This window comes from Pongo abelii, chromosome 18 (genome assembly GCF_028885655.2).
Source record: "Pongo abelii isolate AG06213 chromosome 18, NHGRI_mPonAbe1-v2.0_pri, whole genome shotgun sequence".
Taxonomy (NCBI): Eukaryota; Metazoa; Chordata; class Mammalia; order Primates; family Hominidae; genus Pongo; species Pongo abelii.
In genome coordinates, this window is record NC_072003.2 from 1,854,117 (window position 1) to 1,869,621 (window position 15,505).

General features: G+C 57.4%; 1 protein-coding gene across 16 annotated transcripts in view; it reads left to right on the forward strand.

Annotated features, from left to right (window-relative positions):
• The window catches only part of MAPK8IP3 (mitogen-activated protein kinase 8 interacting protein 3), a 63,388-nt gene that overhangs the window by 42,233 nt on the left and 5,650 nt on the right, over positions 1–15,505 (forward strand). For 13 of the 16 annotated variants that reach the window (XM_054534505.2, XM_063717471.1, XM_054534510.2 and 10 more), the window contains 10 exons: positions 8,418–8,429; positions 10,217–10,274; positions 10,647–10,799; positions 11,512–11,593; positions 13,223–13,353; positions 13,544–13,600; positions 13,705–13,875; positions 14,490–14,616; positions 14,943–15,038; positions 15,130–15,288. In XM_054534505.2, the coding sequence (XP_054390480.1) occupies positions 8,418–8,429; positions 10,217–10,274; positions 10,647–10,799; positions 11,512–11,593; positions 13,223–13,353; positions 13,544–13,600; positions 13,705–13,875; positions 14,490–14,616; positions 14,943–15,038; positions 15,130–15,288 (1,046 nt within the window). The remainder of the gene's footprint in view (positions 1–8,417; positions 8,430–10,216; positions 10,275–10,646; positions 10,800–11,511; positions 11,594–13,222; positions 13,354–13,543; positions 13,601–13,704; positions 13,876–14,489; positions 14,617–14,942; positions 15,039–15,129; positions 15,289–15,505) is intronic. The other 3 variants (XM_054534508.2, XM_054534507.2, XM_054534509.2) reach the window with 3 other exon arrangements.

The window sequence follows — 15,505 nt, forward strand, 5'->3', positions numbered from 1 at the left end:
CTGTCTCAAAAAAAAAAACTGAGGTCAGGGAGGGTGAGATGACGGTGAGAGCTCGGACTTGAACGCAGGTCCAACCCAGAACAGCAGCCCTAACTCTGAGCAAGGTCTGTGCTGTTCAGTAGCTCTATTGAGATGTGTTTTCCACACTGTGTAATTCATTCACTTACGGTGTATAGTCCAGTGGGTCTTAGCATGCTCGATGTTTAGAGTCACATTGTTTTCACCCCCACAAGGAAACCCCATGCCCATTAGCAGTTGCTTTGTCTCCCCCTCCTCCCCGGCCCCAGGCAACCACAAATCCACGCTCTGTCTCTGTAGATTTGCCTGTTCCAGACATTTCACAGCAATGGGCCCTTTCTGCCTGGCTTCTTTAAGTTGCGTCACGTCTTCAAGGTCCATCCCAGCTGCAGCGTGTCAGTGCCTCCTGGCTTTTCACTGCTGAGTAGTGCCTGTCGCATGGACAGACCACGTTGTGCTCATCTGTTTGCCCTGATGGGCCCTTGCTTGGTGCTTTCCACCTTTGGGGGACTGTGAATCGTGCTCCAGCCACACTCTGACCCCCGCCCAGCTCCAAGAGATAACCAGGATTGGCAGCTTCCTCACCAACCAGGGACTCTGTGGCCTGCGCATCCGCCCACTCTGTTGGCTGTGGTACCCTATGCTCAACCCGTGGCCTTTGTGCTGCCTCGCCCTGCTGCACAGCCACCCCCTGCAGCGCCCACCTAGAGGGCACTGGCCAGGAGCCTGCTTTCCCACAAGACCCTGAGGCAGTCCTTTTCTCATACCACGATGGAGGCCGTGAGTCACGGTGTGCTCCACGATGAGGCCACAAGTCACTGTGCGTTCCATGCTCTCTGTGCGGTTTGGGCTCTGCCACCCTACTCTGCAGGGTGCTGGTCATCTGGGCACTGCCGAGCTCAGGCTGGCACGACAGGCTGCTCTTGGGAGTAACAGACCTTTTGGTGCCTTTCCAGAGCCTTAAACATAATGTGTATAAGAAAGGCAGGGAGGCCAGGCACAGTCACTCACACCTGTAATCCCAGAGCTTTGGGAGGCCAAGGCAGGAGGATCACTTGCGCCTAGGAGTTCAAGACCAGCCTGGTCAACATAGCAAGACCCCATCTCTACAAAACATTTTATAAAAAATTAGGCAGGTATGGTGGTGTGCACCTGTAAGTCCCAGCTACTTGGGAAGCTGAAGTGGGAAGGTCACTTCAGCCTGGGAGTTTGAGGCTACAGTGAGCTGTAAGCACACCACTGCACTCCAGCCTGGGTGACAGAGTGAGGCCCTGTCTCTTAAAAAAAAAAAAAAAAAAAAAAGAAAAGGAAAAGAAAAAGTCAGGCAGTCCTGATGAGTGGGGACCTCCTGCTGCTGCACTCTGTTGATGGAAGGTTTTTGAAACAGAGGAGCCTGCTCTCTGGCAACCAGGATGGACGAATGAGCTGGGACCTGCGCCCCTCTGCCCTAATCAACTTGCCCCATGTCCAGCTCAGCTGCAGAATGGGCACGAACTCCTGAAAACAGCAGGAAAAGGAGCACACCCTTGTGTGGCTGCCAAGCAGGGGAGAGCCTGGAGCCTGCACGGATCTGGGAAAGAGCATCATTTCAGAAACACGTCCGCTTTGCACGTGATGGGAGGGTGCTTCTGCCGAAAGTCGGCAGGTGGAGAGCGACGTCCCTCCGTCCAGCGTCTGCGTGGGCGGCCCTGCACCTCTCTATTTTTACTCTGAGTTCTTTTGGTGATGGAGAAATAAAAAGAGCCCAGGTTGGGCATCTGTTGTATTCCATCAAATCTCAGACAACACCAATTTTAAGACTTTTTTGTTTGTTTGTTTGTTTCCTATAGAGGTGGGCTGTTGCTATGTTGCCAAGGCTGGTCTCAAACTCCTAGACTCAAGTGATCTGCCACTTTGGCCTCCCAAATCACGCTGGAATTACAGGTGTGAGCCACCACACCCAGCCCACATACCATTATTTATTTATTTATTTATTTTTCTGAGACGGAGTCTCGCTCTGTCGCCCAGGCTGGAGTGCAGTGGCATGATCTCAGCTCACTGCAAGCTCCACCTCCCAGGTTCACGCCATTCTCCTGCCTCAGCCTCCCGAGTAGCTGGGACTACAGGTGCCCGCCACCATGCCTGGCTAATTTTTTGTATTTTTTAGTAGAGACGGGGTTTCACTGGGTTAGCCAGGATGGTCTCGATTTCCTGACCTCGTGATCCACCTGCCTCGGCCTCCCAAAGTGCTAGGATTATAGGCGTGAGCCACCACGCCCAACCCCACATACCATTATTTTAGGAATCTTCAAGAAATAAAAAATTGCTGCAAATTAAACTATAATGTGACAGTGATTGTTTAAGCCCTACTGAAATTTCAGAAATGTTAACATGAGGAAAAAATGTACGTCTTAGAATTGGCGTAATAGGACCAGCTGGGCGCAGTGGCTCACGCCTATAATCCCAGCACTCTGGGAGGCCGAGGTGGGTGGGTCATGAGGTCAGGAGTTCGAGACCAGCCTGGCCAAGATGGTGAAACCCCATCTCTACTAAAAATACAAAAAAAATTAACTGGGCGCAGTGGCAGGCACCTGTAATCCCCGCTACTCGCAAGACTGAGGCAGAAGAATTGCTTGAACCTGGGAGGCAGAGGTTGCAGTGAGCCGAGATTGCCCCACTGCACTGCAGCCTGGGCAATAAGAGTGAAATTCTGTCTCAAAAAAAAAAAATTGGCCTAATAGGGAGTAAGGGAATTAATACTCACTGAGCACGTCGCTGGTGCTGGGAGCTGTACCAGCTATTACCGCACTACCTGGTGGGAATTTCACAGCAAATATTCACTGAGGAACTTATTTTGCTGTTTTACAATGACTAACACTCAGAGAAGTTACACTACGTGTCCTGCATTGCTGAGCTGGAATCTGGAATCCACACAGCTGATCTTTCTCTCCGCTCTGCTCTGCATGGATGAGGCAGCCCTCAGGAGAGATTCCACCGATGTAGTAGCCAGACGTAGAAACTGTCCACAAATAGGCCGGGCGCGGTGGCTCACGCCTGTCATCCCAGCACTTTGGGAGGCCGGGGTGGGCGGATCACAAGGTCAGGAGTTCGAGACCACCCTGGCCAACATGGTGAAACCCCGTCTCTACTAAAAATACAAAAATTACCCGGGTGTGGTGGCAGGCCCTGTAGTCCCAGCTACTCAGGAGGCTGAGACAGGAGAATCACTTGAATCTGGGAGGCGGGGGTTGCAGTTAACTGAGATCATGCCACTGCACTCCAGAGCGAGACTCCGTCTCAAAAAAAAAAAAAAGAAGAAGAAAATATCCACAAATAACCTTGAGAAAAGACAAGCCTGTGTGAGATTCGGAAGCGCCATTGAAAGACACAAGCCGTACGCGCAGAGGGTGTTGCCATGTGCCCGGACCTGAAGACACGCCCTGTGAGCTGTCTGCTGACGTCACAGGCAGCCCACTGTTCCCACGGGAATCCGTTCATTACCGGTAAAAATACCCACATGCTTGTTGGAGATTTTTCTGGAACTCTATGAATGGATCTGAAGTTGATCCAGTAGAGGAAACGTGTGAGAATATCCCAGAAAATGTGGGGAGAGAACAAGCTTGCGGGATTCCACATAAAGCTGCGGCAGTTGAGGCAGGCAGCAACAAACCTGTGATACGAGCTCAAGAGCTCAGGGCCAAGAGCCAAGACAGACCTGGAGCCATGGGGAATCCATCTATGTATGACAAGTATGGCATCTCAAACAGTGGAAAACGGGCGGATGAGTTAGTAAATGTACTGCCTTAGTTGCTGCTCGTGTAAAATGAAGTCTAAGCCTGACCTCTCTGTAAACAGCAATGATTTCCAGGTGGATTAAAGATCTAAGCACACAATTACGAGGACAGCAGAACGCAGCCAGGTGTGTTGGCACCTGTGGTCCCAGCTACTTGGGAGTCTGAGGCGGGAGGATCACTTGAGCCTGGGAGTTCAAGGATATAGTGAGCCATGATTGCGCCATTGCACTCCAGCATGGGGGACAGAGCAAGACCCTGTCTCAGAAAAATAAGAACATCAACAAAGGATAGTAGAACTGGAAAAGGGGCCAGGTGCGGTGGCTCATGCCTGTAATCCCAGCACTTTGGGAGGCTGAGGCGGGCGGATCACGAGGTCAAGAGATCAAAACTATCTTGGCCAACATGGTGAAACCCTGTCTCTACTAAAAATTAAAAAAAAAAATTAGGTGGGTGCAGGGACCAGCCCCACAGGGTCGGTGGGTCTCTCCCCATGTGCGGCAACGAGAGAGTGTAGAAATAAAGACACAAGACAAAGAGATAAAACACAGCTGGGCCCGGGGGACCACTACCACCAATGCGCGGAGACCGGTAGTGGCCCCGAATGTCTGGCTGCGCTGTTATTTATTGGATGCAAAGCTAAAGGGGCAGGGTAAAGAGTGTGAGTCATCTCCAATGATAGGTAAGGTCACGTGGGTCACGTGTCCACTGGACAGGGGGCCCTTCCCTGCCTGGCAGCCGAGGCAGAGAGAGAGAGGAGACAGAGAGAAAGACAGCTTACGCCATGATTTCTGCATATCAGAGACTTTTAGTACTTTCACTAATTTTCTACTGCTATCTAGAAGGCAGAGCCAGGCGTACAGGATGGAACATGAAGGCGGACTAGGAGCGTGACCACTGAAGTACAGCATCACAGGGAGACGGTTAGGCCTCCGGATAACTGCGGGCGAGCCTGACTCATGTCAGGCCCTCCACAAGAGGTGGAGGAGCAGAGTCTTCTCTAAACTCCCCCGGGGAAAAGGAGACTCTCTTTCCCGGTCTGCTAAGTAGCGGGTGTTGTTCCTTGACACTTTTCGCTACCGCTAGACCATGGTCCGCCTGGCAACGGCTGTCTTCCCAGACGCTGGCGTCACCGCTAGACCAAGGAGCCCTTCTGGTGGCCCTGTCCGGGCATAACAGAAGGCTCACACTCTTGTCTTCTGGTCACTTCTCACTGTGTCCCCTCAGCTCCTGTCTCTGTATGGCCTGGTTTTTCCTAGGTTATGATTATGGAGCGGGGATTATTATAATATTGGGATAAAGAGTAATTGCTACAAACTAATGATTAATGATATTCATATATAATTATCTCTAAGATCTATATCTGGTATAACCATTCTTGTGTTACATTTTATTATACTGGAACAGCTCGTGTCCTCGGTCTCTTGCCTTGGCACCTGGGTGGCTTGCCGCCCACAGCTGGGCGTGGTGGCTCACGCCTGTAATCCCAGCTACTCAGGAGGCTGAGGCAGGAGAATCGCGTGAACCCAGGTGGCCGAGATAATGCCACTGCACTCCAGCCTGGGTGACAGAGCAAGACTCTGTCTAAAAAAAGAAAAATAAAAGAAAAAATAACTGGAAAAGGATATTGGAGATTATTTTCATAATCTGGGCCTCTCTATGTGACCAAAGCCATAAAAAAACATAATGACGGCCGTGGCTAATGATGGAGACACCATTACAATCAAAATAAAGGCCGGCACAGTGACGCATACCTGTCATCCCAGCACTTTGGGAAGCCAAGGCAGGAGGATCGCTTGAGCCCAGGACTTCAAGACCAGCCTGGGCAACATAGGGAGACCCCCTCTCTACAAAAAAGTACAAAAATTAGCCGGGCATTGTGGTGCACACATGTAGCAGCCACAGACATAGCTGAAGTGAATTTTAGCTCAAGTTGAGTTTAGTGTGTAGCCTGAGAATCATGCCAACCACTCAGGAGGCTGAGGCAGGAGGAGTGCTTGAACCCTGGAGACCAATGCTGCAGGGAGTTGTGATCGCACCACTGCACTCCAGCCTGGGCAACAAAGAAAGTCCTTGACGATTAAAAAAAGAAAGAAAAGAAGCCAAGTACAATAGGAATTGTCAGAAGATAAAACAGGAAATTTGGCTGGGCACGGTGGCTCATGCCTGTAATCCCAGCACATTGGGAGGCCAAGGTGGGCGGATCACAAGGTCAAGAGATTGAGACCATCTTGGCCAACATGGTGAAACCCTGTCTCTACTAAAAATACAAAAATTACCTGGGCCTGGTGACATGTGCCTGTAATCCCAGCTACTCAGAGTGAGACTCTTTCTCAAAAAAAAAAAAAAAAAAAAGGAAAAGGAAATTTATAGGCTATACCAATAAACATCTGAAAAGATGCTCAATTTCAGAAATAATAAAGAAATAAAGAGAAAATCAAGAAAACTGTTTCCCTAAAAGATTGAAAATAAAGAAGACAATCGAGGCTGACTAGGGTGGAGCAGGTGCTGCCCTACACGCCAGCCAGAGGTGATGGGTGCAGCCCCACTGAGCACTGGCGGGTGGTAGTGGTGGTGGAGCAGCAGCTGGAGATGCAACCTTCGAGGGAGCAGTCGGGCAGTCACAGGGCTGAAAAGTACCTCAAGCCCTCAAACAGGGACACCAAGTCTGGGGGGAGCAGGTACAGTGACAGATGATGAGATATTCCCATGGAGAAACACTACAGGGCATTGAAAGCAACCAGGCCAGGGGCAGTGGCTCATGCCTGCCAAGGCAGGTGGATCATTTGAGCTGGGGAGTTCAAGACCAGCCTGGGCAACATGGCGAAACCCCGTCCCTAGCAAATACTTAGCTGGGCATGGTGGTGCACACCCATGGCCCCAGCTACTTGGGAGGCTGACGGGGAAGATTGCTTAAGCCTGGGAGGTGGATCGTGCCACTTCACTCCAACGTGGGTGACAGAGCGAGACCCCATCTAAAAAAAAGCAACCGGGGTCAGGCACAGTGGCTCACACCCGTAATCCCAGCACTTTGGGAGGCCAAGGTGGGCAGATTGCTTGAGCCCAGGAGTTGAAGACCAGCCTGGGCAACATAGTGAGACCTCATTTCTACTAAAAAAAAAAAAAAAAAAAAAAAACACACACACAAAAATTAGCCGGGCGTGGTGGCATGTACCTGTAGACTCAGCTACTCAGGAGGCTGAGGTGGGAGGATCTCTTGAGCCTGGGAGGTCAATGTTGCAGTGAGCTATGATAGTGCCACTGCACTCCAGCCTGAGCAACAGAGTGAGACCCCATCTCAAAAAATAAAGGCATCCAGGAACCTTGGCACAGGAAAGTCCCTTTAACAGTGCTGAGTGGAACACAGGAAGCCTCCCAGAGAGATGGATAATGGGGTCCCATTTTTGTTCTTTGAAACCTGTTGCTTATCTAGAAGGAAACCTGAGAGGACAGTGGCTGTTAGCAGTGGTTGCCCTGGGAAGCCGAGATGAGAGAGAGGGACATCCGCTCTTTAATTGGGAATTGCTTTATTATTGGAATTCCTATAACAAACAGCCGTTTTGTCATCGAAATCAAGTGATTTTTTTTTTTTTTAATTGAGGCAGAGTCTTGCTCTGTCGCCCAGGCTGGAGTGCAGTGGTGCGATCTTAGCTCACTGCACACTCTGCCTCCCGGGTTCAGCCACTCCTGCCTCAGCCGCCCGAGTAGCTGGGACTACAGGCGCCCGCTACCACCTCTGGCTGATTTTTTTGTATTTTTAGTAGAGACGGGGTTTCACCGCATTAGCCAGGATGGTCTCAATCTCCTGACCTTGTGATCCGCCCGCCTCGGCCTCCTAAAGTGCTGGGATTACAGGCGTGAGCCACCGCGCCTGGCTCAAGTGACTTTTTAATGCCATTTTCCTTTCTGTGTGAAGCAACCAAGCAGAAGAGAACCGCGTCCTCACCTCTGTTGGAGGAAGCGATGTTTTCCCGCAGAGCGTTTCCGTTGCCAGCCTCCCGTGCAGGGAGGGGCCAGGACCCAGTGAGGATGCCTCGCCTGCCCCACACTCCCCACCCCTCCTCTGCTTTCTGGCATGTTCTCTCCGCCCTCCACAGTGGGGCCCTTGCTCCCGTTGTGTCTTCAGTCATCCTTCACCGAGGTCCTGCCCTACCCGGGCTGACCCAGGAGCCTAGGAGTCCAGCTCCAGGCCTGCGTCTGCGGTGTCTCCCTCGCCGCTCTCTCCCTCGCCCACGCTGGGGGGCTTTTGGAGGCTGGGCACCTGCCACACCCTGCCACACACACTCTTCTCTTCACAGGCCTGCATCATGGGGGCTGCAGGGGGCCTGCCCTCCTGATGGGCGATGGGAGCAGAGGGGAGCAGGCTTTCAGGGTCAGGGCTCGGCAACGCAGCCCTGGGCTGGAACCACGGCGCCTGGGCCTGGTTCCCTGCAGGCCTCTGCCTGGGCGCATGGGGCACCCGGACCTGCTGGAGGCTGTTCCTTCTCTCTCCTGCCCTGCAACCTAGGAGCGGCCAAATCATTTCTGGGTTTTCTGTAATAAGAATTTCTTTATTTTGTTGGTTCGAGTCTCTAATTGACCTTTGTCCCTTCCTTCCCCTGCCTCTCTGTGCCTCGCTGGACACGCCAGGGGAGTTCTCAGGTGAGCATCTCACTCTCCTGTCTGTCTCCCCTCTGTGTGAGGCGGGGAGTGGGTGGACGGGCGATGCCTCGAGCTATCCCGTCACCGTGGCTGTGTGGACTGCCCCCCACGTCGCCGCAGCGCCTGTGCTTCTGCTCGCAGCCACCGCCGCTCGGAAGCTTGTTCAGTTTGCTTCACCAGCCACTTGACAATGACCTGGATATCCAACCCCCCCAGCCTGAGGAGTCCCCCGTGGGCCATTTCTGAAGGCCCTGCGGAGCCCTAAGCCACGCACGGCAGTGACTGGACATGGCCAAGGCCAGCTCTGGGGCCTCCTCTGCTGTCAGGCACGCCCCAGAAGTCAGGGGTCCTTGAGGCCCCTACGAAGCCCAGCCCCGGGTCCCCTCCCCACGTGGGTGGACAGGCCGAGTCCTGCTCTCTGGCTGCACAGCAGGAGGCTCTGAGGCCCCACCCAGAGGCTGTCCAGGTGCAGCCCATCCCCACAGGGGTGCCTTCTGTCCTCAGCCCCACCCAGCCCAGAATTTGGGGTGAGATGTTAGCTGCCTGCTCCACAAGGTGACATTGGCCTGGTAGTCTTCATGTAACCCCAAGGATAAACTTTCCAGAAGGAGTAGCTGGCTCCCTCCCATCTCCTGCCCTCCTAACTCCCTCCTGTGCCCACCCTAACCCAGCAGACCCCGCTCTGAATTCCTCCCAGCCTGCTGTCCACACGGGCTTAACGCGCTTCTCTTCTCTCCCTTTCTCCCTCTCCTCCCGTCCTGGTTGCCCATCTCCTGTGGGACGGGGACGGCTCCCTAGTGCGCGATGATTTCTTTGGTAAGGCTGAGGCCCCGTTCCAGCGTGCGTCGCTCCTCCACCCCGACGTGGTCTCCTGCTTCATGAGCCGTTTGCTTTGTTCTGCATGATGGGGACAGTGTTGGGGCCGCCGGGGACGGGGGGCAGCCCTGAGTGAAGCTCGCTCTGTCCAGGCTGCCTCTGGGCTGTGGGAGGTGGCGACTTCCCCCAAGGGACAGACTTGAAGGCCCGAGGAGGGCGACCCCAGCCTCTCTGAACCCCCACAAGCGCAGGGCAGACCCTGCCTGTGGGGAGAAAGGCCCAAGTTTGAGGCAAGGGAGGTCATAATAGACACAGCAGGCAGGACCCCTGAGCCCAGGCACAGAGGCGTGTGATGCTGTTTCATGACTGCATAGACAGTGGGGGAGTGTTTGGGAGGGCAGGACCTTGGAGTTTCTTTCCATCTTTTTGGGGTTTCTGGGGCATGCTTGCAGGGAGCTCAGTCCAGGTCCACTTGGGGCCTGGTGGTAGAGGAGCCATCAGTCCTGCCAGGGAGCCAGGGAGCCCTGTCCTCACAGCTGCGCCCCATCGCCGCACCCCAGCCCTGCTGGCCCTGCCGTGAGGGCCAGGCCTCTCCTTGCCCCCCTGTCCCCTCACCGCAGCTCCAACATCACTCGCCTGGGGTGGTGGCTCCGAGAGGGCCTGCCTGGTGACGGACCTGCTGGGGGCACTGAGATGGCAGCACAGTGGCCATTCAGGGGCCTGCGTCCGGCCAGCCGGCCTGTGACATTGGTCGGACATGAGAACCACCCCAAGGCCTGGGAGCCTGCTCTGTGCACAGACTGCGGGCCCAGCATGAGCCCCACCCTTCACGGCCCCCGCTCCCTGTAGATCGGGCGTCACCCCCAGCCAGGTTACCCTCTTTGGAAGCGTTGTTGCCCTGAGGCAGGTGCGGCAGCATCAGGGTCCTGTCTTGAAGGGCACAGGTGAAACCTCCACACCTTCTGTTTCAGGAATGGGCAAAGAAGTGGGGAATCTGCTACTGGAAAACTCACAGCTTCTGGAAACCAAGTAAGAGTGCCCTTCTCCTGTGTGGTGGGGCTGAGGCAGCCCTCCTCGTCAGGGCTGGGAGAGTGAGCCGGGCCAGAGGGCACCTTGGGGAGCACCTGGCTCCAACGCCAGCAGCTGTCCTCATCTCTGGCGGGAGGAACTTGGAGCAGGACTCTGCCTGGTTTCTTTAGGAAGCTTATCTCCAGGAGCCTCTAACAAGGGTGCTATAGAGTTTAGCTAAGATAGGGATGGGGTCTCCCATTCAGCCACCTTCTTCACCAGGCTGTGCTTTCTCCAGGACGGAAGTGCAGGCGTCCCTTCACGTCCCTTCACATCTCTTCACATCCCTGTGTGCCGCGCTCGTGGCACTCCCATCTTTCTGCTTTTTCAAAGAAACGCCTTGAACGTGGTGAAGAACGACCTGATTGCCAAGGTCGACCAGCTGTCCGGGGAGCAGGAGGTGCTGAGGGGCGAGTTGGAGGCTGCCAAGCAGGCCAAAGTCAAGCTGGAAAACCGTATCAAGGAGCTGGAAGAGGAACTGAAAAGGTGAGGGCAGGGCATGGAAAGCTGGTCAAAGAGGGACCCCGGCCTCAGGGCTCTGGAGTGGCTGCCTCCTCCAGTGCCTGCTCTCCAGCCTGAGTGGGTTTGTGCACAGCCTGCCTACCCCCAGCTCCAGCTCACAGCCACTCCACCCCGACCAGCCGAGTGGGGCCGTGGTCTCCTCCTGAGCCTCCTACAGCGCACGCTGGGCCTGTCTCACGCATTCCTTCTCTGCACAGCATCGTGCGGGGCTCGGCACAGCTCCCACCATCCCACTCCTCCAGCCCTTCGATCAGGCAAGGTTTGGCCACAGCCCCTGGAGAGCTGTATGTTAGGGCTCCAGCCCTTCTCTGATGGACAGAGAAGGTGTGGGGGCCCCGAGACCATGCCTCTTCCCAAGAAGGGACCCAGATCTGCTCTGGGTTTGCCAAAGCCAGAGCCCCTCTGCTTTGCCCCCCTCCGCATTCCCGGGCAGCCAGGATGGAAGGCTGGGCTTCAGGGCACTCATGCAGCAGTGGCTCAGGGCCACCTGTCCCCAGGGAAGTGGCAGAAGCGTTCAGGGCCTTGAACCAGACGGCTACTGCAGGGGTCCCTGTGGGGAGAGCCCCCAGCCCTGCACAGAGGCAAGGACACAAGTTCGGGGCAGGCACTGCCCGCTATGTGTTCCCGAGGCCCCTGGGAGGCCCTCACCCTCCCTGGCTCCTTCCCCTTCCCACAGAGTGAAGTCTGAGGCCATCATTGCCCGCCGTGAACCCAAAGAAGAGGCGGAGGATGTAAGCAGCTATCTCTGTACAGAATCGGTACATCCACTCTTCACTCTTCACATGCGGGGCGTCCACCATTCACTATTCACAGGCAGAGCGGCCACCATTCACCATTCACAGGCGGGGCGGCCACCATTCACCATTCACAGGCGGGGCGGCCACCATTCACCATTCACACGCGGGGCGGCCACCATTCACCATTCACACGTGGGGCGGCCACCATTCACCATTCACAGGCGGAGCGGCCACTATTCACCATTCACAGGCGGGGCGGCCACCATTCACCATTCACACGCGGGGCGGCCACCATTCACCATTCACAGGCGGGGCGGCCACCATTCACCATTCACCATTCGCCGTTGGCACACAGTATACCCTACTATTCACACGGCACGGGCATGCGGGGTGGCTCCCGGGGACTCACCGGCCCTTCTGTTTCTGTACAGAATCAGTATATCCCACTAGTCACATACAGGGCTGGGGTGGGCACGGGCAGGGGGCCCAGGCGGGCTCCTGGGGACTCGCCGGCTCTTACGGGCCGACAGCTCTCCCACCCCTCCTGGGTGACACCTGACCCCAGCGGCATCATCTGCCACCCCACTCCTGAGACAGAACCAGGCCCTTGGGCAGGACCCCAGCCCTGGCAGGATGCCGGGTCCCCTGTCAGCACCCAAGTCCTGGTGCATGCCTTTTGTACGGTCACAAGTGAGTCTCCCTGGCTCTGCAGCCTGGCCAGTGCTCCAAGTCAGTCACCTGCTATCCCCTTCTCAGGACCTACCCCACCCCTGAGGAGCCCGGGAGGCCCCAGGGCAAGCTCTCTGCTGCCTAGGCATTGCAGGCCCTCCCCTTTAGAACCACCACTCCTCCAGGGGAGAGGCCAGAGAGAGCACTGCCTGTCAGTTGGCCACCGGCCTCCTTCCTTAAGGAGAGCAGGCCCAGCTGCAGGGAGGATGCCGGCCTCACCTGCACTAGCTCAGTCACCTGGGGGCCGTGGTGACAATAAAGTGAGGTTGTATGTCTCTGGCCATCCCGTGCACCCTGCACCCCCCATGGTCTAGGAGAAACACAAGTGGAAGGCGAGTGATGTCCCCCCCACAGCCCCTCCTACATGAGCTGAAGGTGCCACTGGTCCTGGGCCTCTGCCCCTTGTCACGGCCTGAGGCTGGACGTGCACCTGCAAGCACGGAGTGCTGAGTGCCAGGGGCCCTGTGGGGACTCGCACTTCCCCGCTCCCTGGCAGCTCTGCTGAGCAGCCCTGAGTAGGGGAGCAGACCACAGGCCCCACATGGGTCTGTCAGAACCCAAAGCATTCAGCCAGCTGGACCCTTCCTAGAGCGTCCCATCTGCTCATTTCACACTGGACCAGTCCCACCTGCACCTCACCTGAGGCATTTGGGGCCTCCACGGACATGCAGGGAAAATCACCCACATCGTGCCTCACGTGTGTCGTGGCAGCCCTGGCAGGGTCAGGCCGACTCCGGGTTCCCCTCCCCGCTTGCCGACACCCCTCCACACTGCTTCTTGCCTGAGGATCTGAAGGAAATTGGCACTGAGATCCACCTATACCTGGAGGCCACACCCCTGCCCCGGTGGAGGCACCCCAGGAGGAAGCAGGTATAACCCGGCCTCCGAGGGCTGGCTGAGCCTGTGCCTCTCCCTCCGCAGGACAAAATCCCCATGGCCCAGCGCCGCCGCTTCACGCGGGTGGAGATGGCCCGTGTGCTCATGGAGCGGAACCAGTACAAGGAGCGGCTGATGGAGCTGCAGGAGGCTGTGCGGTGGACTGAGATGATCAGGTGGGAGTTGTGGCCACCCCAGGAGGGGCTGTGGGATCATCCCTGACGGCAGGACTGCGGCTCCCTCCTCTGCACCTCCCTGTCTTCTGGGGACTGAAGTGCGCTGGGCGCTTCCCGGTGGGAGCCAGAGAGTCGCAGGCAAGGGAGGCGTGAGGGCACTAGCAGCTGCTCCCTGTGCCCTCCCCTGCAGAGCATCCCGAGAGCACCCATCCGTCCAGGAGAAGAAGAAGTCGACCATCTGGCAGTTGTAAGCTGGGGGCCCCTGGGGGATGTGGGCAGCGGCTGCAGGGGAAGGGGCGGGGAGGTTCCCTGGTCCTCTGCCCACCCCTCACCTCCCTGTACCTCCGGCAGCTTCAGCCGCCTCTTCAGCTCCTCCTCCAGCCCCCCTCCGGCCAAGCGCCCCTACCCCTCGGTGAACATCCATTACAAGTCACCCACCACTGCCGGCTTCAGCCAGCGCCGCAACCATGCCATGTGCCCGATCTCGGCGGGCAGCCGGCCCCTGGAATTCTTCCCTGACGAGTGAGTGTCCCGCAGCCCCCACTTGTGGCCTGCAATGGGGTTGGGGAGGCCCTGTCCTGAGGCTCCTCCCCTCCAGGCCCTGAAGCCAGACTTTGAGGGCAGCCTCCACCTTGCTGGCCACATGCCAGGGGTCGTGACCTCTCCCTGCACACCACCTGCCCCTCCCTGCAGCGGGGAGCTGGGCTGCTTTGGCTCCACAGTATTTGGTTCAGGATGTCCCTTGGCAGAGGCTGTGCCCACCAACAGTCAGGGGGCTGTGCTGGGCTCCACGGTGGCCTCTGCAGCAAGGAGCCATTTCAGGTGTATGTCCGGCAAGGAGTCGCTGGCCATGCCTGTGCCCCGGCGGCACTCCAGGTCCCGGTCTGTGGAGCCCTCAGTGACTGTGGCAGCAGAGCAGCCTCTGGGTCGAGCAGGTGCCAGCTGTGGCCTCCAAGTCCAGGGGCATACACGGTGCCAGGAAAGCCACCCCTCCTAGCTGGGCACCCGGTGGCCGGGAAAAGGCGAGGATGGGCCCAGGCGGGCCTCCCTGCCGTGACCTCCCCCAGGGCAAGCCTGGGGCACTGTGGGTGCCGCTCACCCTGGACAGAGACATCACCCATCATTCTTCCACTCAGCGACTGCACGTCCTCCGCCCGTCGAGAGCAGAAGCGCGAGCAGTACCGCCAGGTGCGTGAGCACGTGCGTAACGACGACGGCCGTCTGCAGGCCTGCGGCTGGAGCCTGCCCGCCAAGTACAAGCAGGTGCGGGCGGGCGCTGCGGGGACCGGGCGGGGCCCGGGTAAGGGGCGGGGCGCTGTGGGGCTGGGTGAGGGCGGGGCGAAGGTTGGGCAGTGCCAGGGGGTGGGAGGGGACGGCAGGTGGGGCGGGGCCTGGCAGGTTCCTAGTGAGCCTCCTGGGCAGGGGTCTGGAGGGTCGGAGGAGGAGCCCCGCGGCTCCCACGCCCCCACCCGCCTCCAGTCTTGAAGTGGCTCTGCCGCCAGAAGCTGGCAGCTCTACCTGACTCAGATTTCTGGAGGGATGGGTAGGAGCCAGGGCTCGTGCCCACGGCGCCTCCCTGCTCCCTGCAGCTGAGTCCCAACGGGGGCCAGGAGGACACGCGGATGAAGAACGTGCCGGTGCCCGTGTACTGCCGCCCTCTGGTGGAGAAGGACCCCACCATGAAGGTGAGCCCGCGAGGACCCTGCTCAGGCTGGCTGGGCAAGCAGGAGGCTGGGGAGCGCCAGTGACACCCCGACCCCGGCCCTGCCCTTGCAGCTGTGGTGTGCCGCGGGCGTCAACCTGAGCGGGTGGAGGCCCAATGAGGACGACGCTGGGAATGGAGTCAAGCCAGCGCCAGGCCGCGACCCCCTGACCTGCGACCGTGAAGGAGACGGCGAGCCCAAGAGCGCCCACACGTCTCCCGAGAAGAAGAAGGTGAGCATGGCCGAGGCCACCGGGCACCCTCCCTGGCTTAGTCTCAGGACAGCTCAGCTGCAGAGCATGCTGGGAGTGAGACACAGGACAGCTGGGGACAGCACCCAGAAGCAGGGCAGCGCAGGGGCTCCTAGACTGCGGGAAGCAGTGTCTTCCCTCCCTCCCCAGGACTGAGCCGCCTTCTGGGTTTTCAGTTTTCACCCCCCAGGTGGCCTGG